This window comes from Macaca fascicularis, chromosome 17 (assembly GCF_037993035.2).
Source record: "Macaca fascicularis isolate 582-1 chromosome 17, T2T-MFA8v1.1".
NCBI classification, from domain to species: domain Eukaryota; kingdom Metazoa; phylum Chordata; class Mammalia; order Primates; family Cercopithecidae; genus Macaca; species Macaca fascicularis.
This window is the reverse complement of record NC_088391.1, coordinates 31,628,346-31,653,597: the sequence shown is the minus strand read 5'-3', so window position 1 is coordinate 31,653,597 and position 25,252 is coordinate 31,628,346. Positions and strand designations below refer to the sequence as shown.

Sequence of the window (25,252 nt, the reverse complement as noted above, 5' to 3'; positions counted from 1 at the left end):
TGCTGCTCTTGAACTCCTGACCTCAGGTGATCCACCCACCTTGGCCTCCCAACCTGCTGGGATTATAGGCATCAACCACCGTGCCCAGGCTACATAACCATCTAATTTAATATTGACCAAATGAGATTTCCTTTTGTACCCCAAGCTGATGAACAGGAATGGAGCAATTTTGTTTTCAAATGTTCTATAATGAGCATATATTACTTTATTATTAAGGAAAAATTATTTTTAAAGTGGTTTTATGGTATAAAACTCACAAAAAGTAAAATTTTAATTACTTGTAATTATATCATTGTGAGCTAAATAGTGAACTTTTAAGTTCATATATTTGAACTTTTATCAATCAATTTATAGTAATAAAAAGACACACGTGTGTTTTGGCAGCAGTTGAGGGAAAAACTGGCAACAGCAGTAGCAGCAGGATGGGGGGGCACCACGTCCACCCACCCACACTGGCAGCAGAGGTGGCATCCTGAGAAGAGGCAGGCAGTGAGAGACTGCCGCAGTTGGAATGACCAGAGAACCATCAGCAGGGCAGGGCAGCTGTGGGCGTGAACCATCTAGATCTCCAAGGAAGGGAAAAAATGGCGTGGGGGAGGTTGGAGATCCAGTAACACTAGGAGCAAATCCTCCTCCCGTGGCTAACCCTTTTCTTAACATCTCAGACTTACTTTTTTTTTTCTTTCAGAGACAGGGTTTGCTATGTTGCCAGGCTGGAGTATAGGAGCTATTCACAGGCATGATCACAGTGTACACTAGCCTTGAACTCCTGGGCTCAAGTGACTCTCCTGCCTCACCCTACTGAGTAGTTGGAGCTATAGGTATGTGCCACCATGCCTGGCTAGATTTTTTGTTTTTCCCACTGGAATAAAACCTTCAGGATTAGTTTCAGATAAATTTATGAGTGGTAAACTGAATCCTTTCTTGCTTGTTTAAAAATGTTTTAGGCCAGACGTTCTTCGCAGAGAGTCTTCGGGGTTTCCTGCTTCAACAGTGCTCGGACGGCACCCAGCCCTCGTCCCCCATCCCGCCCATAGCCAGGCCTCCGTCACCTCTTCACCGCGCCCTTGGACCGCCCCAAGGCCCCCGCCGCCGCTCCTGCGCCGTGCAGCCACGGCCGCCGCCGCCTGGCCTTAGCCTCCGCCATGACGACCGCGTCCACCTCGCAGGTGCGCCGGAACTAACACCAGGACTCAGAGGCCGCCATCAACCGCCAGATCAGCCTGGAGCTCTGCGCCTCCAACGTTTACCTGTCCATGTCTTGCTACTTCGACCGCGATGATGTGGCCCTGAAGAATTTTGCCAAATACTTTCTTCACCAATCTCATGAGGAGAGGGAACATGCCGAGAAACTGATGAAGCTGTAGAACAACTAGGTGGCCGAATCTTCCTTCAGGATATCAAGAAACCAGACTATGAGGACTGGGGTGGGAGAGCGGCCTGAATGCGATGGAGTGTGCATTGCATTTGGAAAAAAATGTGAATCAGTCACTACTGGAACGGCACAAACTGGCCACTGATAAAAATGACCCTCATTTGTGTGACTTCATTGAGACACATTACCTGAATGAGCAGGTGAAAGCCATCAAAGAATTAGGTGACCACGTGACCAACTTGCGCAAGATAGGAGCACCCGAATCAGGCTTGGCAGAGTATCTCTTTGACAAGCACACCCTGGGAGACAGTGATAATGAAAGCTAAGCCTCAGGCTAATTTCCCCATAGCCATGGGGTGACTTCCCTGGTCACTAAGGCAGTGCATGCATGTTGGGGTATCCTTTACCTTTTCTGTAAGTTGTACCAAAACGTCCACTTAAGTTCTTTGATTTGTACCATTCCTTCAAATAAAGAAATTTGGTATCCCCCCCCAAAAAAAAATTTTTTTAGGCCCGGCGCGATGGCTCAGGTCTGTAGTCCCAGCACTTTGGGAGGCCAAGGTGGGCGGATCACCTGAGGTCAGGAGTTCAAAACCAGCCTGGCCAACATGGCGAAACCCCACCTCTACTAAAAATACAAAAATTAGCTGGGCATGGTGGTGGGCACCTGTAATCTCAGCTACTCAAGAGGCTCTCCTGCCTCAGCCCACCCGCCTCGGCCTCCCAAAGTGTTGGGATTACAGGCGTGAGCCACTGCGCCCAGCTGGAAGACAGGGTTTTTAATGGCAGGGGTACCCTTTAGGAAAGTGGAAGTTACAGACAAAATCATAAATCAATACATGGAGGTTATAATTGGTTTGGCCCAAAAAGGTGGTTACCTGGAAGCAGGGGCTTACAGGTCATAGGTAGATTCAGAGCTTTGCAATGGATAAAGTAGGGCTTTGTCTAAAAACCTGGGGTCAGCAGAAAGGCATGTTTAGATTTGGCCTGTGGGCATGATTCTCTCTAGGCCCCTCAGGAAGAAATTTAGAACAAAGAATTGTGGTTAGAGTCAGTCCTGTTTCCCCTTATCTGAGGTCCCCGTTACAGTGGTTGGCATTTTTATCTGGTATGGATCTGTGTTTCTAAAACATTCAACATGTCAAGATGTTATCTTTCATTTCTATAGGGAATCAAACATTTTTTCTTTATTCCAGGCTGCTCAATTTACTGTTTTGAGGCTAGCTAGGTACCTGGAATTTCCTTTGAAGAGACTCAAGATTTTTCCTTTATTACTATGCATGGGAAGATCCAAGCAGGCCCTTAAGAGGGGTCCCTGTTCTGTCTCTACTGGATGCTTATGCACGGTATCACATCATTTAGCTTGGAACAAACCTAAGGGAGAGATAACATAACTGTCCTTAAGCATCAGAAAAGGAGTAAGACCTCTGGTTGAATGTTAGAACTAGGACTATTTAGAGACAGATTTTCCCCTCAGGTAAAAGTTCTATCTTGAGTTCTCTTTACAAAGGCATTTCAAGCTATGCTATACAGACAAATGAATTATATTGTATGGATATTAAAAAGCTGAGAGTGTATCAAAGCTTGAACTTTATTTCAAAATGGCATTATTTTGGGTCAAAGTATGAAAAAAGGCATAGTTATGTTTTTGTTAAAGTGAAAAAAATTAGGTAAAGTTTATATAAGTAGACTGATGATTTTTGAAAATATACCATTAAGCATGTACTTCAGTGTCAAAAACCTCAAGTCGAATCTTACAATGTATTTCATATTTCAAAAGGAAAGCTAAAATTCATTCACTGTGGTTAAACTGCATTTCATAAAATAATTGTTGAAATAAACTTCATTGAAACATCATTATACAGATATTTTAATTGTATATATATCAGGTACACAGAATAAAAGTCCTACTCTCTAGAACATGAGAAGTCAATAAATAGAAAAAGAGATATACAAATGGAATGAACATAAAAACGACTAAGCATGTGATCTTCAACCACATTCATACAGTTTTTAAACTAATCTTTTACAATTAAAAAGTCACTTATTTGAAACTGCAGAGTTGACAGATATGTGCCATATAATTATCAGTTTGGAACCTTACAAAACAACTTTAGTAGTGTTATTTATGTGTGGAGAGAAAACTGTGTATGTAACTATCATGTTTCGGGGGACATGACTTAACAGTGAAGTTTTTATGTTACAGGGAACAAAACAAGTATTAGTATCAGGTATTTTAGAAATGCTGTCTAAACTAGAATGACATTTATTCAGTATGATATATTCTTTCCCTAACTCCATCCTAATTGTTTAAAATCTATCAAGTGAAGTTACAGAAGTTAAACCACTAAATCTGGCATCTTTCCTTTCTCACACAAAGTATCTTCTCTTAGAAATGGGATATTTAATTAAGTATCCTTCTTGGTGACCCCAATTATAATCTAAAGAGGCCACGAGACCACAGACTACTACTGACAAAAAGTGACAGTACACTTTTCATCAATCAACAGACAGTCCAAGGGACACAAGAGAACACAAGTCTGGGTAACATGAATTTGGTAAGAAAGCAAGCTAAACCTCTTGTGTCTTAGTACTCCAAGTGAGTCATTCTATACAATTTTTGATTAATCCAAGAAAGGCCAAAAAAAAAAAAAAAAAAAGCATTCTGTTTAAAGGCAGAGGTACATCATCACTTTTAAAAACATGTCAAGGCAAACATACACATTTTACCTAGCATACCTCATTTGCTAATGATGCATCATTACTGTATTTATATTTAGTAAAGTGAACAGGGTAGTATTATAACCTGTTTATATTCAAGGAACATAGTAAACTAGCTGACAAAATTTACCTATCTTAAAGAAAAAAAAACAGTCGGTTGAGATTGACAAGGTGGGATTATGTTTCCAATGCACAGCAGGACAACTCTTGCCATAACATGAATGTTAATAAAGAAGCTCACTGCCGTGAATACTTAGGATACATACGTACATGGCCAACTCCAGACCTAAGGGCAATATAAAGCTACTCAAAACAAAATACCCCACACATAATAAAAACCCCGTTCCCTATAAGAGCTTTATTTCTCTTATGGTATTTCAGCCTCATAGTACACCCGGCACAGTGCTGCATTAGGGCGGCATACAAAAGCATCGGTTTCTCTTCCCAACTCCGTTAGCTGTTCCAATGAAGACACACAAGGATAATGATCTTTTAACATATCTGGCAATCTAGAAGTTTTCTCTTGAAGACGTCGAGAACGTCTCACTGGTGTTAAAAACTTCAGCTCTTTAAATGCGGAATTTGTTTCATCAAACTGCACCTTCTTTTTCACACTGAAAATTAAAACAATATTCCCAGAGTTCAAAAATATGTTAACATTTTTACTCTGTACTTTCATGATATGTACCATACTATATAGCTTGTATGTTATAACCACGTAAAAGCATGTAATTGTCTTTTAGAGAGGTACTATAAGCTCATTGAAGTGAGAAACTTACCCTTTTCTCAATCCGTCATTACAACCTGTACACAGTAGATACCTGAGTATGTGTAGAACTGGCTAATTCCTGAATGCCAAAACCTACTCTTATTAATAACACACAGATTCAAGTAAAATAAAAAAAAAGTTTTCTTTTTCAACATGGCAATAGTTAGTGAAAGTAAATACAGTATTTAAGAGGTGAAATGTTCTCATGACATTCTAGTTGTTTAAAAGCTTTTCTGCTTTCTTTTTTGTTCTGAGACAGGGTCTTGCTCTGTCATCCAGGCTGGAGTGCAGTGGCATGATCCTGGCTAACTGCAACCTCTGCCTCCTGAGATCAAGTGATCCTCCCACCTCAGCCTCCCAGGTAGCTGGGCCTACAGGCACACACCACCTTGCCCAGCTAATTTTTTTGTATTTTTTTGTAGAGATGGGGATTTGCCATGTTGCCCAGGATAGTCTTGAACTCCTGGGCTCAAGTGATCTGTCTCCCTCGGCCTCCCAAAGTGCTGAAATTACAGGCGTGAGATACCATGCCTGGCCTGAAAACTTTTCTATATTAACACACGGTAGCTGTAATCTGAAGCTATCTCAAAGATTTTTAAATGCCATATTTATTATCCCCAAGCATGAAAACAAATCATAGTACATTTTAAAAGTTTACCTTTGCAAGTATGGCGTACTAGACACATTATATTTAATCAAGCAACTTGTCCTCGTTTCTGTATTGGGGGTTTTAACATCATGGGTTGGATCTTTTGTTTTGTTCTCTTGCTCTTTTTCACAATCTTGAAATAGCAAATTTCTATGATGTTTACTCTCCATTTCCAGTTTTTCTGGATCTACATCAACACCTGTATCTTCAATACTGACTTCTTTGACTTCTTCCTTGGTTGCACAAGCCTTCTCCATATTTTCTCCTATAGAAGATATATTTATAGATTAAGCTTTTGGCTGAATTTTAAGAACAAAATCAGAAGACATTAAAGGTGTTCCTAGTTGGCCAAATTTTCAAAATAAAAGAACACAATTGCCATCTCTGAACCATTTCTTTTCCTCAGCAAATACTGCTGCCAACTATATAACAAATAATATTATGAAATGAAATAAATGCTATATATGAAATAAGAACAAAGGATTATTAAAACCCACAAAAAGAAACAACTAACTTTGCTTGTGCTATAAGGAGATGGTTAGGGAATGCTTGACAAGCGACATTTAGGCTGGGTCTTAAAAATGAGTACTTGACCAAGACCAAGGAAGACAACCTTCATATGGCACATAAAAGAAAACGATCTATTAACATAACATTAAAGAGCCAGTGTGTTTAGAATATAGGGTAAGGAGCAAGGTTAGGAGTGGGAGCAGGAGGTGTTGAGCTTAGATAGGTAAGCAAGAGCTGGATTTTAATGAGCTTTATATGAAAGAAGGTTGGTAAAAACAATTCACCAGAGACAGATATAATTAAATTTGGTCAATGTAAAGGACTGTCTAGAATGGCAGAGAATGAAAAGTAACAATCTGTGATGGCAAGATGACAAGGTTGTTGTAATAGCCTAAGTAAGGAAGAGGTCGGACAGGAAGGAAGGGTCCAATCTGAGAAATATTTCTGAGAACATTCTTTTTTTTTTTTTTTTAGAGACAGGGTGTCTGCTGTTCTGTCACCCAGGATGGAGTGCAGTGGCATAATCTTAGCTCACTGCAGCCCCAAATTCCCAGGTTCACGTGATCCTCCTGCCAAAGCCTCCCAAGTAGCTGGGACTACAGGTGTGTGCCACCATACCCAGCCAATTTTTACATTTTTTGGTAGAGATGGGGTCTCACTATGTTGCCAAGGCTGGTCTCCAATTCTTTTTTTTTTTTTTTTGAGACGGAGTCTCACTCTGTTGCCCAGGCTGGAGTGCAGTGGCCAGATCTCAGCTCACTGCAAGCTCCGCCTCCCGGGTTTACGTCATTCTCCTGCCTCAGCCTCCCGAGTAGCTGGGACTACAGGCGCCCGCCACCTCGCCCGGCTAGTTTTTTGTATTTTTTTAGTAGAGACGGGGTTTCACCGTGTTAGCCAGGATGGTCTCGATCTCCTGACCTCGTGATCCGCCCGTCTCGGCCTCCCAAAGTGCTGGGATTACAGGCTTGAGCCACCGCGCCCGGCCTGGTCTCCAATTCTTGACCTCAAGCGATTCTTCCACCTTGGCCCTCTGGTGTTGGGATTATAGGCGTGAGCCACCACATCCACCCAAGTCAGAACTTATTAACAAATGAATGCATGACTGTGTAGAAATGAGTGTGCAAATGTGTTAGGAGCATCTTGTCTAAAATTTCTTAAGAGTCATAAATGCCAGAGAAGGGTTTTTCTTTTCTTTTGTGGGAGAAAGGGATGTTGGGTATGGGAAAAGGATGTTGGGTATGGGAATGCAGTGAGGGCAGACAAAGGGTTCAAAACAAAACATGTTAGGCTGGAAATACTTGTGAGACATCCTGGTAAATCCACTGAGCTGAAAAAAACCTCTGGATCTAATTATTAGGAAAATTATTAAAAATTTTTACTAAGAGAAGTTTTAGTTGCACGACAGTGACTGGGTTTTAAGCGGAAGTTGAAGAAGAGAGAAAATAATATAGATTAATTCAACAAATATTTAAGTGCCAAATATGTGCCAGGCATTGCATTTAGCACAGGAGACTCAATGGTGAAGAACATCAGACATTGTCCTTATCTATTGAGTTTACATACTGCAAAAGACAGGACAAACAACTAAATAGAAAGCAATCAAATGCATCAAATATTGCATAGGGAAGAAAAAGGGAGCACAAAACAGGTGCACTAAACCTAGGCTGAGAGGAGAGGGGATGGTATATCAGGGAAATCATCAGGGAAGGCTACTCCAAGGAAGTGACATTTGAATTGAAGTCTAAAGGATAAGTAGAAATTAAGAAAAAGCAGAAGATTGTCTCGGAGAGACCTGGAGGGAAAAGAGAGTATAACCCCTTTCAGGAAATGGAAAAAAAGAAAGAGAAATTCAGGGATGTAGGGGAGAGGGAAAGAGAAGAGGCTGGACTCAGGAATTTATGCAGATGAGTGACAGAGCATTTAGGCTGCAGTGTTGAGAATGGATTGGAATGAAGCAAGAGCAGACAGGCAGGAAACTTAAGTTTGAAGGCCACTGTTATAGTCTAGGTAAGAGTGTAGGTCATCTTGACTATAAAAAAGAGAGTAAGGATGGAGTGAAGTAGATAGATCTTAAGAGATACTTAGGAAGTTAAACTGAATTTGATCAGCTGGGGAAAAAGGGTTAGGAACTGGGAAAGAAAGAAGGAGTAAACAATCACACCAAGATTGTGACCTGGACAACCAGACAGGGCCATTCATTAAGACAGAGAACTAAAAGAAGAATCAAGTTTAGGGGAAAATTATGTGTTCAAGTTTGGCTATTTGTGTTTGAGGTAGCTGTGAAACACCCACGTGGTGCTTGTTTCTTATTATTTGTCCTTTTTTTTTTTTAACCCTCTTCTGAACTACTTCGACCACTTACGGTCTTTTGCTGTTCACAAATAACTGATTTGTGAAATTGGTTTTATACCCAGAACTTACAATTATACATTTAAGAAAACCAAGTTTATGGATAGCTCCTTCCCCTATCTAAAGACTAATCAAATATTATACCTGCTAGAAAACACCAACTAGTATTATCCTATAAGATAGGAAGAGCAACTTAATCAGAATACTGCTTTCATCTTTCCACGTATCTCCAGAGACAGAATTATAAGACCTTTTTATGAAATTTGAATTTCCACTTCGCTGTCTTTTGTGAATAAGAGACAGGACGGGGTTATTCTTTTCTTTCTTTTTTTTTTCTTTTTGACACAGAGTCTCACTCTGTCACCAGGTTGGAGTGCAGTGGTGCGATCTCGGCTCACTGCAACCTCCACTTCCCGGGTTCAAGATATTCTCCTGCCTCAGTCCCCCAAGTAGCTGGGATTACAGGCATGTGCCACCACGCCCAGCTAATTTTTGTAGTTTTAGTGGAGACGGGGTTTCATCATGTTGGCCAGCATGGTCTCAATCTCTTGACCTCGTGATCCACCCGCCTCGGCCTCCCAAAGTGCTCGGATTACAGAGGCATGAGCCACCGTGCCCGGCCAGGACTGGGTTATTCTTAAACTTTTCTCCTCCTTTTGTTTGTGGTATACTAGTCTTTCCTCGGTTTCCCCTTCTCTCCTTGCTTCTCAAGCTCCTTCACTAAATACTACTAGTAAGATCAGATCATATAGATGTTCCGTATGTTACCTTGGTACATATTAGCAGTCACCATAAATTGAAATAATCCCTGATGAACTAAGCACACTGCCATTAGAAGCATGACCTCCAACATAGCCATTAGCATAGTAATTAGCACAGCCATTAACATATTAACACCAATGAACAGATTTTTGTTTTTTTCAGTTAATACATGTAATCAAAAACTCACATAACGTACTTAATTTAGACCTTTTTTTTTTTTTTTTGAGACACAGTCTTGCTCTGTCGCCCAGGCTGGAGTGCATTGGCGCAATCTCAGCTCACTGCAAGCTCTGCCTCCCAGGTTCACGCCATTCTCCTGCCTCAGCCTCCTGAGTAGCTGTGTCCACAGGCGCCCGCCACCACGCCCAGCTAATTTTTTGTATTTTTAGTAGAGACAGGGTTTCACTGTGTTAGCCAGGATGGTCTCCATATCCTGACCTGGTGATCTGCCCACCTCGGCCTCCCAAAGTGCTGGGATTACAGGCGTGAGCCACCAAGCCTGGCCTTAATTTAGAACTTTAGTATGCTCTTTGATTTTTTTTTTTAAGGTTTAGCCCTTCAACCTAGATCTCTACATCTTAAATTAATTTTGCATACTAAAAGGGTACTAATACTGTTCTGGAAAGCAAAAAGTTCAAACTGTTGGCCGGGCACTGTGGCTCACACCTGTCATCCCAGCACTTTGGAAGGCCAAGGTGGACGGATCACCTGAGGTCAGGAGGTAAAGACCAGCCTGCCTAACATGGCAAAACCCCATCTCTACTAAAAATACAAAATTAGACGGGCTTGGTGGCGCATGCCTGTAATCCCAGCTACTCAGAAGGCTGAGGCAGGAGAATCGCTTGAACCCAGGAGGCGGAGGTTGCAGTGAGCCGAGATTGCGCCCCTGAATTCCAGCCTGGGCAACAGAGCAAGACTCTTTCAAAAAAAAAAAAGAAAGAAAAAGTTCAAACTGTTCGACTCTTGTTAAAATTAATAAAAAGAAAACAACTAGATACATAGGCGATGGTATATAATATGCACTCAAATATTTGTTGACTGTAAAATATACGGTTATAGCAAATAATTGGAAACCATTTTTCTAAAGTTAAGTAATGACTACAGTTTAATGAATTTTCTATGTGTCATCAACTATGAAACTTTATATTATTTCATTCAATGGTCCCCAAAAATCTGTATTTTACAGAAAAGAGGGTATTTTTTGCCTAAAGTCATATCAACTGGCATAAACTTTATCTGAATCTTAAAATGTTTTTATGACTGGCAACTAATGAATCTCTTATCTCCATCTACTATCCCCAGCAAAGAGAATTCCTAAATGAGCTCTTCTAGCCAACACAACAGATCACAGAATGTAACAGGTGAAAAGTCTAGATACCTAGTCAAACTGCCTCATTTTTAAGGCAGACAATTAAAGCCTAGAGAGACGATGCAACTTTCACAGACATTCAGTGACAAATCTAAATATTGAGCCAGATCTCCTAATTAAAAATACTACATAAAGCCACTTTATCTCAGAGGTAGGTCAACGGAAGTAGGAGGAAAGAAAACAACCTATATATTTTAATAATCAAAAAAGATAAAAGAAAAACTAATTCAGCAAAGAAACAATAAAACTACAATTCACAATGAAATACCATCTCACACCAGTCAGAATGGCTATCCTTAAAAGGACAAAAAATAACAGATGCTGGCACAGTTGTGGAGAAAACGGAATGCGTTTACGTTGTTAGTGGGAGAGTAAATTAGTTCAACCATTGTGGAAGACAGTGTGGCCATTCCTCAAAGACCTAGAGACAGAAATACTTTCGATCTAGTAATCCCATTACTGGGTATATACCCAAAGGATTATAAAATCATTCTACTATAAAGACACATCCACACATATGTTTACTGCAGCACTATTCACAATAGCAAAGGCATAGAATCAATCCAGATGCCCATCAATGATAGACTGGATAAAGAAAATGTGGTACACATACACCATGGAATACTATGCAGCCATAAAAAGGAACGAGATCATGTGCTTTGCAGGAACATGGATGGAGCTGGAGGCCATTATCCTGAGCAAACAAACACAGGAACAGAAAACTAAATACTGCATGTGGGAGTTAAGTGATGAGAACACATGGACACCTCAAGAACACACACACTGGTGCACATGGGAGGGTGGAGAAGGGAGAGGATCAGGAAAAATAATGGACACGAGGCTTAATACCTCGGTGAGGAAATAAGCTGTAAAACAACCCCCCATGACACACATTTACCTTTATAACAAACCTGCACATCCTGCACATGTATTCCTGATCTTAAAAGTTAAAAAACAACAACAACAAAACTACAATTCACTTGAAGGAAACAAAAGAACTAAAACTTACCTAAATTAGCTTTTTCTTGACTCTTCATTGTTAGAATATCTACAATCGTGTGTCGCATCTCTTCAATAGGCTTAATTTTTTAAATGAATAAAGCAGATCCATGTAAGTTTTATTTTCTCTGACATTAACTAGGTATCCAAGTTGTGATTAAAACTTCATACCGTATTTTAAAGTAAGGGAGTGGCTCTTAAACCATGCTTCTCAGACCACTTAATAATTAAGATTGAAAAACGGCTGTCTTGGCTGGGCGCGGTGGCTCATGTATGTAATCCCAGCACTTTGGAAGGCCGCAGGCGGATCATGAGGTCGAGAGATTGAGACCATCCTGGCTAACACGGTGAAACCCTGTCTCTACTAAAAATATAAAAAAATAAGCCAGGCGTGGTGGCGGGCACCTGTAGTCCCAGCTACTCGAGAGGTTGAGGCAGGAGAATGGCGTGAACCCGGGAGGCGGATGTGCAGTGAGCCAAGATTGCGCCACTGCACTCCAGCCTGGGCGACACAGCGAGACTCCATTTCAAAAAAAAAAAAAAAAAAAAGAAAGAAAAAAGAAAAATAAAAGAAAAATGGCTGTCTTTTCCAATTTATAGATTAAAAATGAAGGATAGAATTCTTTTTTTTTTGAGACAGTCTCCGTCTATCGCCAGGCTGGAATGCAGCGGGGCAATCTCGGCTCACTGCAACTTCCGCCTCCCAGGTTCAAGTGATTCTCCTGCCTCAGCCTCTCCAGTAGCTGGGACTACAGGCGCATACCACCATGCCCAGCTAATTTTTTGTATTTTTAGTAGAGACAGGGTTTCACCATGCTGGCCATGCTGGCCTTGAACTCCTGACCTCATGATTCGCCCGCCTTGGCCTCCCAAAGCGCTGGGATTACAGGTGTGAGCCACCACGCCCAGCGTAGATTTTCACATTTAACAACTTCCCCCATAATTTTACTTAAGCCGTGCTCCTTTTCTCTTACATTTAAGTCTATGGTTATATTTTTGTTTCATATGCTATGAAATGTATCTCTGAAGAGCTTAAGGTTGATCATCTTAACATATTCATTCACGAATTTATTAAGAGCCCATTATTTATCAGATATTATAAGCATTTACTATGTTCCATCCAACACAATGAAGATTAGGGAAGGTGTAATTCACATTCTTATTTCCAGAACTTAGTCCTGAATTACTCAGCTATCCTGCTTTCAGTTTTCTCGGCTTTTTTTTTTTTTTGAGACAGGGTGTTGCTCTGTCGACTCAGGATGGAGTGCAGTGGCACAATCATGGCTCACTGGTCTTGAACTCTACAGCTCAAGCAATTCTTCCACTTCAGCTTCCTGCATAGCTGTGACCACAACTGTCTACCACCAAAAAAACTTTAAATTTTTTTTTTGCAGAGATGGGGTCTCACCATCTTGCCCAGGCTGGTCTTGAACTCTTGGACTCAAACGATCCTCCCACCTCGGCCTCCCAACGTGCTGGCATTACAGCCGTGAACCATCATACCTGGCCACTAATTTTAAGAGATAGGGTCTGTGTTGCCTAAACTCCTGGGCTTATGCAATCCTCTCACCTTGGCCTCCCAAGTAGTTGGGACTATAGGTATCTACTACTGTGCCCAGCCATCTTGGCTAATTTTGATTCTTGTTTTCCAGCAGCTTCTCCTCTGGTATTGTATCTTTCCGTTTACATTATTGCTTTGTATGTGAGCCTTGGCTCCAACTTTGCATCCTTGCTACAATGTCCTTAGTTGCCTTAAGTAATGTCCCTTCTGATACAACATAGTAGGGGCCTAACACTCCTTTCCAGGTAGCATCTATCAAATATAATTACCATTCTGAAAAGAGTTTTACACATGATAGCCACTGAGAGACTATCTGCTGAATATCTGATTTTTTACTTAAGTGAAAAGTCAAATAGCATTTGTTGATTTTGTTGAGACAACGGTGAATACATCTTTCTTAAAAAAAGGAGTTTAAGCCGGGCGCGGTGGCTCAAGCCTGTAATCCCAGCACTTTGGGAGGCCGAGACGGGCGGATCATGAGGTCAGGAGATCGAGACCATCCTGGCTAACACGGTGAAACCCCGTCTCTACTAAAAAAATACAAAAAACTAGCCGGGCGAGGTGGCGGGCGCCTGTAGTCCCAGCTACTCGGGAGGCTGAGGCAGGAGGATGGCGTAAACCCGGGAGGCGGAGCTTGCAGTGAGCTGAGATCCGGCCACTGCACTCCAGCCTGGGCAACAGAGCGAGACTCCGTCTCAAAAAAAAAAAAAAAAAAAAAGGAGTTTAAAAAAATTATCTATGTAAACAATCTCTAAGAATGTGTTTCTGAGAAACCTGGATTAAAACGAAACATATTTTAAGAACATGTATCCACGAAAAAAAAAAAAAACCCAACCACACAAACTCAAGAAATGATTTATTCTACACCCAAAACTTTGTGTATCAATAGGCTGGAAGAGGTAAGGAGTATGGTATCAAACCATTATAGAGGTAATAATGTTCGAGAAACTGGTTTATTGCCATTTTCTGTATGCAGACAGGATCAATCTATACAGTGTAGATATAGCAGTACATTTGGGTTTACTTTTTTTTTCTTTCTTTTTTTTCTTTTTTTGAGACAGAGTCTTGCTCTGTCGCCCAGGCTGGAGCGCAGTGGCGCGATCTCGGCTCACTGCAAGCTCCGCCTCCCAGGTTTACGCCATTCTCTTGCCTCAGCGTCCCTAGTAGCTGGGACTACAGGCGCCCGCCACCTCGTCTAGCTAGTTTTTTCTATTTTTGTAGAGACGGGGTTTCACTGTGTAAGCCAGGATGGTCTCGATCTCCTGACCTCGTGATCCGCCCATCTCGGCCTCCCAAAGTGCTGGGATTACAGGCTTGAGCCACCGCGCCCAGCCTGGGTTTACTCTTAAAGTGAAAGAGTTCTCTCACAAAACCAAAAGAGCTTGATAACATTTAAAAAGCTAATTTCATCCCTTTTGCTTTATATTCAATAAACAAATTTTAATATTACATTCAGTCTCCCCATAAATTTTCAACCAGGAAATGCATACAATAATATGCTAAGACATTTCATGCAGAAAGTTTCACTAAATATACATTTCAGCTTATACCCACTTTCTAAAGTCTGATTATTCCCAGTACAGTAATAAAAGACTTAGAAGGCCAACAAACAGCAATCTTTGTGGCCTTTAAACATTTACAACTACTACATATACAACCACAATTTTCTCAAGCTATGTTGTGATGTGTTTCAAATTAATTCCAAATTGTCTGCTACACTGTAATCGTAAAGATCAGCAAATGTTTATCTTACCTGAGCCCCTGCCAGAATGGCTTTCTCATAGATTGCAATAATATTTTCAATAGGACTTGTGAGTGGTTCAATAAGTGCAAGACATATCCAATACTTAACAAGCTTTTTGGCATCTGGAATATTTTTAATCAGGTCATTCAGTGTGACCAGTATGTCTTCTTTTGGACATCCCTAAAAGAGCAAGAAATAATGTGTGTAATATTTTTTAGCTTACAAACTATGAACAATAATTGAGCCTACTATAGTCAAGATCAATGATAAAGATAGCCATAAGCATAAAACAAAAAAAATGAAATATTAGTTGAGACATTTATTAGTAAAAAATGAACATTTATTTGGTCTTGATTTTATTCTCATATATATTGAGGGATTCCATTTGTTAATACCTTAAACCAAATGTTTATGAGTCAGAATAGCCTGCAGAGTTTTTTTTTTCCTCTTAATTGTCTTCGTCAGGTTTTGATATTAAGATTAAAATGAATCTGTAATGGTTTATGTCAGAGTTACATACAGTTAAATAGTAGGGCAGAAAAAATTCATAGTATCAAAAGGAAAAACTTCAACTGAGCAGAAATAAACTCTGATTCTATTCTATTAGAGAATCAGTTTTCCTGATTGTAACTTTTACTGGTGTTCAGAACCACAAGTGTTCAGAACCACAAGAAGTTACAAGATGCTCATGAAGAGTAGAGGAAGGTTTGAAATAATACCTTGAATTCAGTTTTGTTATGGATCTTACATACTAGTGGGTGACCAAAACAAGATTAAAGAGCAGTCAGGAAACAAAGATATTGTCTACTATTAAACATAGTATTGTTCTGGAGCTGATTATTATACTCCATAGGATTTTGGTCTAAATAGCAAAATTCTGCAATAAATTCAAAAACATGATGTTGGCTTAGAGGAATGGGTTTTTGTTTCTGTTTTTCTTTTTTTGAGACAGAGTTTTGCTCTTGTTGCCCAGGCTGGAGTGCAATGGCACGATCTCGGCTCACTACAACCTCTGGCCTCCCAGGTTCAAGCGATTCTCCTGTCTCAGCCTTCCGAGTAGCTGAGATTACAGGTGCCCACCACCATGTCCAGCTAATTTTTGTATTTTTAGTAGAGATAGGGTTTCACCATGTTGGCCAGGCTGGTCTCAAACTCCTGACCTCGGGTGATCAACCCACCTTGGCCTCCCAAAATGCTGGGATTACAGGCGTGAGCCACCCCACCTGGCCGGATGAATGTGATTTTTTTTTTGAGTATTTTAGGTAAGTTAATCTGTGATAATAATGACTCACACAACATTTGTGTTGCTATTCTTTGGTAAAATGTGTAATGAACGTAAGAAATAATGTGTAAATATGATGAACAGATATAAGAAACAAAATATTAGAAGCAATAATATCACCTCAGGGTATTACACATTAATTATCTCAGAGGAATCAAATATTTGTAATTCAGTAAAAAAATCCAATTATCCCTTTGATACAGGTTGAGTATCCCTAATCTGAAAATCCAAAATCTGAAATCGAAAACTTTTGAGTATCAACATCACAATGAAGATGACCATCATTAACACTGCAGACAATGTACCTATAGGTGACAAGGTGAAAACATGTGACAGGCTTATTGAAGAACTAGAGCAGCATTTATTCAGAACAGAAAAAGATATCATGTTCCTTTATAAAATCAAACAGAAACTTCTAAGACAAAAACCACTGCTAATGAGACAAGTGACTCTGAAGTAAACATCTTAAAAAGCCATCCAGCAGAATGACTCCTTATCCCTAGAGGACCCACTTCCTGGTCCTTCAACTGCTTCTGATGTTTCTTCTCACCTAAAAAAATAAAATACAGTGTAAAATACCTCTTAATTAAACACAACATCATAGATGGAGATTGAAAACATGCTGCTGTTTGTTGTTGCTATTGTCTAACAGCTGATACAGGTGTTCTGATGATGCTACTGTGCTGCTTAGTTACTCTGAACATATTTTTCACTGTATTAATGTGTCTTTTTTTAAACTGTTAAGTAATTATGTGTGAATAAGTGCAAGAGAATAATTGCTTATTGGTAGCACAGTAACTCAGAGTGAGGAATGATGGTGTTGCCAAACAACCAGACTATCCCATGGGTGGCTGACAAAGTGACACCTTAGTTTTCTGATGGTCCAAAGTACACAAACTTTGTTTCATGCACAAAATTATAAAAAATATTATATCTTTAGGCTACATGTATAAGCTATATATAAAACATAAATGAGGCCGAGCGCAGTGGCTCACACCTGTAATCCCAGCACTTTGGGAGGCTGAGGCGGGTGGATCATATGAGGCCAGGAGTTTAAGACCAGCCTGGCCAACATGGTGAAACTCCGTCCCTACTAAAAATACAAAAAATTAGCCAGGCATGTGGTGCACGCTTGTAATCCCAGCTACTCTGGAGGTTGAGGCAGAATGGCTTCAACCCAGGAGGCAGAAGTTACAGTGAGCTGAGATCATACCACTGCACTCCAGCTAGGGTGAGAGTGAGACTCTGTCTCAAAAGCAAAAAACAAACGTAAATCAATTCTGTGGATCTCATCCCCAAGGTAACTCATTATGTACATGCAAATATTCCAAAATCTAACAAAAAACATTTTCAGTTACTTCTGGTCCCAAGCATTTTGGATAAGGGATACTCAACCTGTATATTTATATGAACTCAATGCAAAATGTAGTCAATTAAGGTTAATAAGCTCACAATTAATAAACGAAGCAGTGTATCTCACAATTAAGTAATTGTTAAAATAATCTCACAGTTAATGTTAAGTCAACATAGTATTACCAACATCTCCTGGTCAAAAAGACTGACAATATGATTTAGTGAAACAATGTTTATGAAGGTAATTTGCAAACTATAAAATGCTAAACAAATATAAAGACTCTACCTCATTAATCAAGTTCAGGCATTCAGAAAATGTGTTGTTTACTTTTTCAGTAAATAATCTTTGTTCATCTTCTTCTGCCATGGTAGTCCAAAAAGACCCAACTGGTTTTTCATTTTGTCCTTCAGGCTCATGCTGAGTAACTACTGAGTTAGGGGGCCTTTTCAGAACTCTTCCTTTGCCAGCTTTCCACTCACTCAGATGAGCTCTATAGTTAGAAGCAGATATAAATATTACTTTGAAATCGCTGTCAGAACTCTGTCAAATAGAGGAAAAGTTAAAAAAAAAGAAGAAAAAGTATGATTTTTAAGTAATCTTACTCTAGTGGCACATATATAGTTCACAAGCTTGATGAAATATTAAACATATCAAGGTCAATTATGCTCAATGATTCCATTAATGCATTTTTTGATTTGAGATTATAAAGTATTTCCCAACTATTATTAAAGCATTTACCTTAGATTTTAAAAAAGCAACCTTAGAAAACATATTCAAACACAAAAACTTTCAGGTCATATTGCTCCACAATACAAATTTGCTGCATACAACAGAAGAGAAACCATGAAAGAAAATTCTAATGCAGTCAAGGAAATTATAAGCCAAATCTACAAACAGTACTTGATTGAAAACTAAGGCAATAAAGAAAATTACATCTACTTACTTTCTCTCTTCTGAGGTTTCTTTGGGCTGAGCTGATCTACTATCAACAGTTGCTTTTCCTGTAGTATGTCTTCGCTGGTCAACAGGCTTTGACTTTTCCATCAGTTTATCATTAGACAATGAAACAGGCCTGGTTACAACTTCAGATGCTATGCATCTTGATAGTGTCTTATTTCTTATTATATTTTGAGAAGAACTGGTTTTGACACTAGATAAAGCTGTTTTTGATTGTAATAGTTCTTTTTCACGAGGCCCTTTCCGGATTGTAACATTGGCAGAGGTTCTACTGATGCCTTGTTTCACAGTGTCCTGGGTATTACTGTGATGACTTCTAATAGGAGGTCGCACAAGTTGTGTGTTCTGAGATGTAGTGCTCACAAATTTAGTAGTGGCAGCCATATTGGAGGATCTATTACTTTTCACTGTTACACTGCTGGTGTTTACAGGCTGAGGCTTTGTGGCCTTAGGGATAGTGGCTGAAAGTTTCTTTGTTGCTGCAAAACTCTCATCTTTGACTTGTAAAGGTTTCCTAAATGAATTAATTTTAGACTGAACAATCTGGCCACGATAAGATCCAAGCACAGGTTTCTTGGGTACGTTAGCATCTTGCTTTGGTTTTTCTGTAGTCATTTGTTTCTTTTTACCATTGTTTTTAAGGTGAAATGCCTGACTTAATGTCATATGTTGACTTTGGGGATCACCTTCAGTTAGTAACAAATGCGGAGTCTGATTATTATCCTTAGATTTATGCGTGTCAATTACTACAGTTGAATTGGTTAGTTCATTTGAAGGTTTTAAAGGAATGCAATTTTTCTCCACTGTTGTATTATTTTTGCTCTCTGCAGGTCTCTTCATATTTTCTTTATCAGCCTAAAAGAATTATTTAAGAAAAGTGTTTAGGAAAGGCAAAACGGAAAGGGGGACCATTTAGGAGTGCTATGTCCACATCTTACCATTTTTGTTTTAAGTTTCAGCACTTTAGCCCCTTCTTGAACTTGGTCCTCAGATGTCACAACTCTCCGACCTCTACTACTTAAAAACAAACAAAATGATTAATCAATCAATCCTGTACCAAGGAGGCTTCCTGTTGGGGAGGAAGAAGAGGGCAATGTTAACAATTAACTGACTTACTAATTTTAAATTTAATAAAGACCTGAGTTAAAATTTGTCCTAAGCAAGTTTTTTTTTTTTTTGGGATGGAGTCTTGCTCTGTCACCCAGGCTGGAGAGCAGTGGCATGATCTCGGCTCACTGCAACCTCTCTGCCTCCCGGGTTTCAAGCGGGTCTCCTGCCTCAGCCTCCTGAGTAGCTGGGATTACAGGCACATGCCACCTCACCCAGCTGATTTTTGTATTTTTAATAGATACAGGATTTCACCATGTTGGCCAGGCTGGTCTTGAACCTCTGACCTGAGGTGATCTGCCTACTATGGCCTCCCAAAGTGCTGTGATTACGAGTGTGAGCCATCACGCCCAGCCCTAAGCAAAACTTTTAATTATTTTTAATAGTGTAAACAGGTTGGGCACAGTGGTTCAAGCCTGTAATCCTAGCACTTGGGAGGCCAAGGTGGGCAGATCACGAGGTCAGGAGATCAAGACCATCCTGGCTAACACGGTGAAACCCTGTCTCTACTAAAAATACAAAAAATTAGCAGGGCGTGGTGGCGGGGGCCTGTAGTCCCAGCTACTAGGGAGGCTGAGGCAGGAGAATGGCGTGAACCTCGGAGGCGGAGTTCGCAGTAAGCTGAGATTGCGCCACTGCACTCCAGCCTGGGTGACAGAGCGAGACTCCATCTCAAAAAAAAAAAAAAAAAAAAAAATAGTGTAAACAAATGGCTGAGGAATTTAAAGATATTTTCTAAAAGTCCTAACACTTTCTGTCCACAGAATTTGTAAATACTTAATAATCTTATTTCAAATCATTCTCAAGTCATTCAAACAAGTCTTCAAATAACCTTTAGTGATACCTCCTTGGGTTAGTTTTAAGTACTTAGTAACAGATGTACTACATTGAAAAAACTTTTATAAAAAAAAGCCCTCCCAAAAGTGATTCAAAAATTACCATATGCCATTCACAGCTTAATGTATATTAGGATATATTAAGAATATGGACTGCTGGTTGTGGTGGCTCATGCCTGTAATAGCAGCACGTTGGGAGGCTGAGGTGGGGGGGATTACTTGACCTCAGGAGTTCGAGAGAGCCTGGGCAACACAGCAAAACCCCGTCTCTACAAAAAATAAAAAATTAGTTGGGTGTGGTGGTGGGTGCCTGTAGTCCCAGCTACTTGGGAGGCTGGGGAGGGAGGACTGCTTGAGCCTGGGAGTTGAGGCAATGAGCCAAGATCCCATCCCTGCACTCAAGGCTGGGTGACAGAGTGAGATCATTTCTCAAAAAAAGAACCTTAGTTTCTAGGCGGTATTGCAAAGAAAATCCCTCCTCAAGAAACTGACCTAACTCATTTTTATAGCTATAAACTGGCCAAGGCAGACTGTGAGCATCTCTTAGCAGGTGATTGTCTCTACCAAAATCACAAAATTTGGCCAGGCATGGTGGCAAATGCTTGTAATCCCAGCTACCCTGGAGGCTGAGGCAGGAGAATCGCTTGAACCCAGAAGGCAGAGGTTGCAGTGAGCTGAGATCGCACCACCGCACTATAGCCTAGGCGACACAACGAGGCTCCGTCTCAAAAAAAACAAAAAAAAGTATATTTTACATTTGACATAATTTAGTAGTTAATACATTTTGTTTACATTGCTTTCATATCTATTTGTTCTGTCAGCTTGGAGAAGGTACAGAACTTTGACATACCCTGTACTATACATTTTGAACAATGGTGAAAGAAGATAAAAATGTGCCACTTAACAGGGTATCTTAGTAGCTAACTTCTAGCTAACAAAACAAAACAAAACTCAGCATGACAAGAAGAGCCCATCTTACTCACCTGTCTAGTGTGGAGACTTAATCCTATTCTGTCTTATTATAAAACCACCCTCAGAAGAGTTATCTGAAATGAGTCTTAGGATATCTATACTTTAGAGATTGTAAAATATTGTTTAATTCTGAAAAGCTGCAATACAGATCGGCTGTCTTATTTAATATTCACTGATGAAGTGATTAACACTTAAATTGACATCTGTTTTCTTTCCTTTTTTTTTTTTTTGAGACGAAGTCTCGCTCTTGTCCCCCATGCTGGAGTGTGATGGCATGATTTGGCTCACTGCAACCTCCGCCTCCCGGGTTCAAGCGATTCTCCTGCCTTGGCCCTCCCTGGGATTATAGGCACCTGACACCATGCCCAGCTAATTTTTGTATTTTTAGTAGAGACAGGGTTTCACCATGTGGGCCAGGCTGGTCTAGAACTCCTGACCTCAAGTGATACACCCGCCTTGGCCTCCCAAAGTTCTGGGATTACAGGCGTTTGAGCCACTGCACCCGGCTGACATGTTTTCTGAAAGGAATAAATGTAGTACTTAAGCCACAAGGAGTGTTTTAGAATTTTCTTTTCTTCCTATCATGTTTAAGAGTATTATAAACCCCTGACCCTGTTGGATTCCCTATTTAAATAAGCGGTTGAGAGTCACTGACTGAATCCATATTATCTCTACTTATTCCCTAGTAATTTCATTCCATCCTAAGGTTTTTAAGTAAATATCATCTGTATACTGATCAATTCCTGAGTTTATGCTTCCAGTCCCAAACCCTCCCCTGAACTTCAGACACACAACTATTTGGCATATCTGCTTGGGTGTCTGGTTGGTACTTCAAATATAGTCAAAACAGAACTCCTAATTCCCCAGCTCCTCCTTCAGTCTTCCTATTTCAGTATATGGTTATCACCATTCATTTACTTATTCAAACCAAAAACCTAGGATCACCTTTTTGTCTTAAACAAAGAAGTAAAAGATTTATTTGTGAAGGATAAAATGTTTATTCCAAACTAAAGCAACTTATTAAAGTTAGAAATTATTTTTAAAATTTTAGAACGCCAAACTTACACAAAATTGCAAAAATATAAAACAGGTCAAAGAATATCTATACACTCTTTACCCAGGATCCACCTATTGTTAAAATTTTTATCCCATTTGCGTTATCATTTCCACTCTCTGAATATGTGTGTGGGTGGTATATACAATTTTTTACCTGAGACATTTTTTTTTTGAGACGGAGTCTCGCTCTGTCACCCAGGCTGGAGTGCAATGGCGTGATCTTGGCTCACTGCAACCTCCACCTCCCAGGTTCAAGCGATTCTCCTGCCTCATCCTCCTGAGTAGCTGGGGATTACAGGCACTCACCACCACGCCTGGCTAATTTTTTGTATTTTTAGTAGAGACAGGGTTTCACTGTGTTAGCCAGGCTGGTCTTGATCTCCTGACCTCCTGATCCGCCCGCCTCAGCCTCCCAAAGTACTGGGATTACAGGTATAAGCCACTGCGCCCGGCCTAAGCCTGTAAGGATGTTATTAGTGGTTATCTCTAGAGAGTGAGGGGATCTTTTGCCTTTCTGCTTCATCTACTTTCATGGGTTTTTGTTTTTGCTACAGCTATGTACTATCTAAAATATTTTAACAAAATAATAAAGATATTTCTGTGGAGGGTTGAGCCTACAATAATCTCTAAGCATTTGGGAGGGCCACCCAACTCTTCCCTGATGAACTCCCCCACACTGAGTAAAAGCTTTGCTAAATAATAGAAATACGGACCTTTGTTTGGTGTAAACAGTAAGTCGATAATCTAGTCTATGCACATACTTTGTTTTATAATTTTTTTTTTCTTAGACTGTGAACTAATTTATGTAGAAAACAATAATCTAGGCTGGGCGTGGTGGCTCACTCCTGTAATCACAGCACTTTGGGAGACTGAGGCGGGCGGATCACAAAGTCAGGAGTCCAAGACCAGCCCCGCCAACATAGTGCAACCCTGTATCTATTAAAAATACAAAAATTAGCAGGGCATGGTGGTGCTTGCCTGTACTCAGTCCCAGCTACTTGGGAGGCTGAGGCAGGAGATTCACTTGAACCCGGGAGATGGAGGTTGCAGTGAGCCAAAATCACACCACTGCACTCTAGTCTGGCAACAGAGCGAGACTCTGTCTCAAAAAAAAAAAAAAAAAATTAATAAAACGATGATCTAATGCTGCACCATCCAATAAAGTAACCACTAGCTAAATGTGGCTATTGAGTCTTGAAATGTGGACAGACCAAACTGAAATGTCCTGTAAGTGTAAAATAGATACCAGATTTTAAAGACGTTGTACCACAAAAAGATGTAAAATAATATGTAAGCACTTTTTAAAAAACCTTTCTAAATGTGGCTACTAGAAAATTTAAAATTACAGATATGGTTTACTTTGCATTTTTATTGGACAGATCTGATACAATTTTACAGAAGTGAAAAGAAATAAACTTGACCTTACCTGGATAACACCTCATTTTCCTGCTTGTATGCAAAAAGCGTTTTTCTTCTCAACAGATGTTCCTTGAGTTTTTGTCTTCTTTGCTCTAGATAACAAAAGGTAAGAGCTACAAATCAATATTAGTTAAAACATGAATAACGGCTAATAAATCTTGTTGACTAAATGAAGAGTTTACTTCCAAAACTGATTCCACTTGAGGTCACATCTATATAACAGAAAATTCCCGAATTCAGTATTGCCTTTGATAAATCATCTTATAAGAGGCTGTTACCGTAACAGGTCCCCAAAACCCCTCTGCATAAGAATCACATTCTTTACTGTATGTGAAAAATCTGGAGAACATCATTTTCTACATACAGCTCCTGAAAGCCAAGTTTTAAGAAACTAAATGGTAGAAGTGAGGCGCTAGACTCCAAAGTTCTAATTTACCAGAACTGGGTTAGGTGAGAACTACTTTCTTCTGCTTTCTAGTGTGTAGAATATGGGAATAACAATATTACTTTTGAAGACCCAATCAACCCTCGCTTTCCATAAAGTTGAAGGAGAAACTGTGAAATTGGAAATAATACAATCGGGGTATTTTATCCGACCCCCAGCCCTGCAGAAATTCGCTACGGACCCAAGAGGCGGAGGACTCGGCGCAGGCGCAGTCGGCCCGGGAACCCGCGCAGCCCCGCCCCCCGCGGACCCGGGGTCTCCCACACCGGTCCCGGCCGGACCTCCGCACGTTTCCCCTAGCCTAACGGATTCCTTCTTAGGAGGGCCCATCCCAGCCAGCAGCGACCGCACACTAACACCACGCAGCGGGTCCTGTTTTTATGACCCGTTCTACAAGGCCAAGAATGCGGCGGGACGAGGTCGACGCCGCGTTCAGGGCTCTCACAGAGCCGGGGAGGGGTGAAGCGCGCCAGCGCTGCCCCGAACCCCGACTGCCGGGCCCGCGCCCGCTACAGCCACCGCCACCGCGGCTTTCACCTTTGAATGCGGACTGGGCCCTCTGACTCGGGGGCAGCTGCAGGTCCTGGGGCACAGCCGGGGTGCTCATCGTAGCCTCGGGTCGGGGGATGCGTCTCCGCTTTAGCGCCTAGATAGGACTTGCTCAGACCACCGCCGCCGCACACTGCATACGCCGGCCGCTGCTAAGCCCTCAGACGGCGCGGCTGCCGTCTCCGCCCATTGGTTCCTGCGTGAATTGAATAAGCCAATGGACTTAGAGGGGCGGAGCCTGGACTGCAGTTGCCCAGGCTGATCTGGTGTCTGCCCAGTTCGGTTGGGACTGAGTCTGCAGGTTTCAAACCTAAACAGCGCTCTTCCTCCTGGACGTGCGATGGGGGCGGAGTCGACCTGCTCAGTCCCCGCGACATAGCAGGACTAGATTGACAAACAACCGAGATGGGACACAGTCCCATGTGAGTCCCTCACAGTCTGGAGGAAGGCAGACGAGAAAAAGACAA

General features: G+C 40.8%; 1 protein-coding gene and 1 pseudogene across 5 annotated transcripts; one reads left to right on the top strand and one right to left on the bottom strand.

The window, feature by feature from the left end:
• The first annotated feature begins 1,000 nt into the window (after positions 1–1,000).
• On the top strand, positions 1,001–1,837 carry LOC102120833 (ferritin heavy chain pseudogene; annotated as a pseudogene).
• Positions 1,838–3,221: 1,384 nt separating this feature from the next.
• Positions 3,222–24,924, bottom strand: CKAP2 (cytoskeleton associated protein 2). Of its 5 annotated transcripts, none has more exons than XM_005585922.4 (9): positions 24,774–24,924; positions 23,799–23,883; positions 19,340–19,418; positions 18,388–19,256; positions 17,730–17,934; positions 14,818–14,988; positions 11,514–11,583; positions 5,524–5,779; positions 3,222–4,710 (listed from the first exon to the last, which is right to left on the bottom strand). In XM_005585922.4, the coding sequence occupies exons 1-9, from the start codon at positions 24,841–24,843 to the stop codon at positions 4,464–4,466; spliced, it is 2,052 nt and encodes a 683-aa protein (XP_005585979.3). In that variant the 5' UTR covers positions 24,844–24,924; the 3' UTR covers positions 3,222–4,463. The 5 variants fall into 5 exon arrangements, with proteins under 5 accessions (XP_005585979.3, XP_005585980.3, XP_045232896.2 ...); XM_005585923.4 differs by having other exon boundaries at positions 19,340–19,415; XM_045376961.2 differs by lacking the exons at positions 3,222–4,710; positions 5,524–5,779; positions 11,514–11,583 and having other exon boundaries at positions 14,809–14,988; positions 19,340–19,415.
• Between the last annotated feature and the right edge of the window lie 328 nt (positions 24,925–25,252).

Excerpts from the sequence above, each read along its gene's own strand:
- CKAP2 (XM_005585922.4), bottom strand. The coding sequence starts at position 24,843 with ATGAGCACCCCGGCTGTGCCCCAGGACCTGCAGCTGCCCCCGAGTCAG. Across the intron at positions 17,935-18,387 it reads GAAACCTCAGAAGAGAGAAA|AGCTCATCTGAGTGAGTGGA; the intron begins GTAAGTAGATGT and ends TTCTAACTATAG. Across the intron at positions 5,780-11,513 it reads TCAAGAAAAAGCTAATTTAG|GAGAAAATATGGAGAAGGCT; the intron begins GTAAGTTTTAGT and ends TATCTTCTATAG.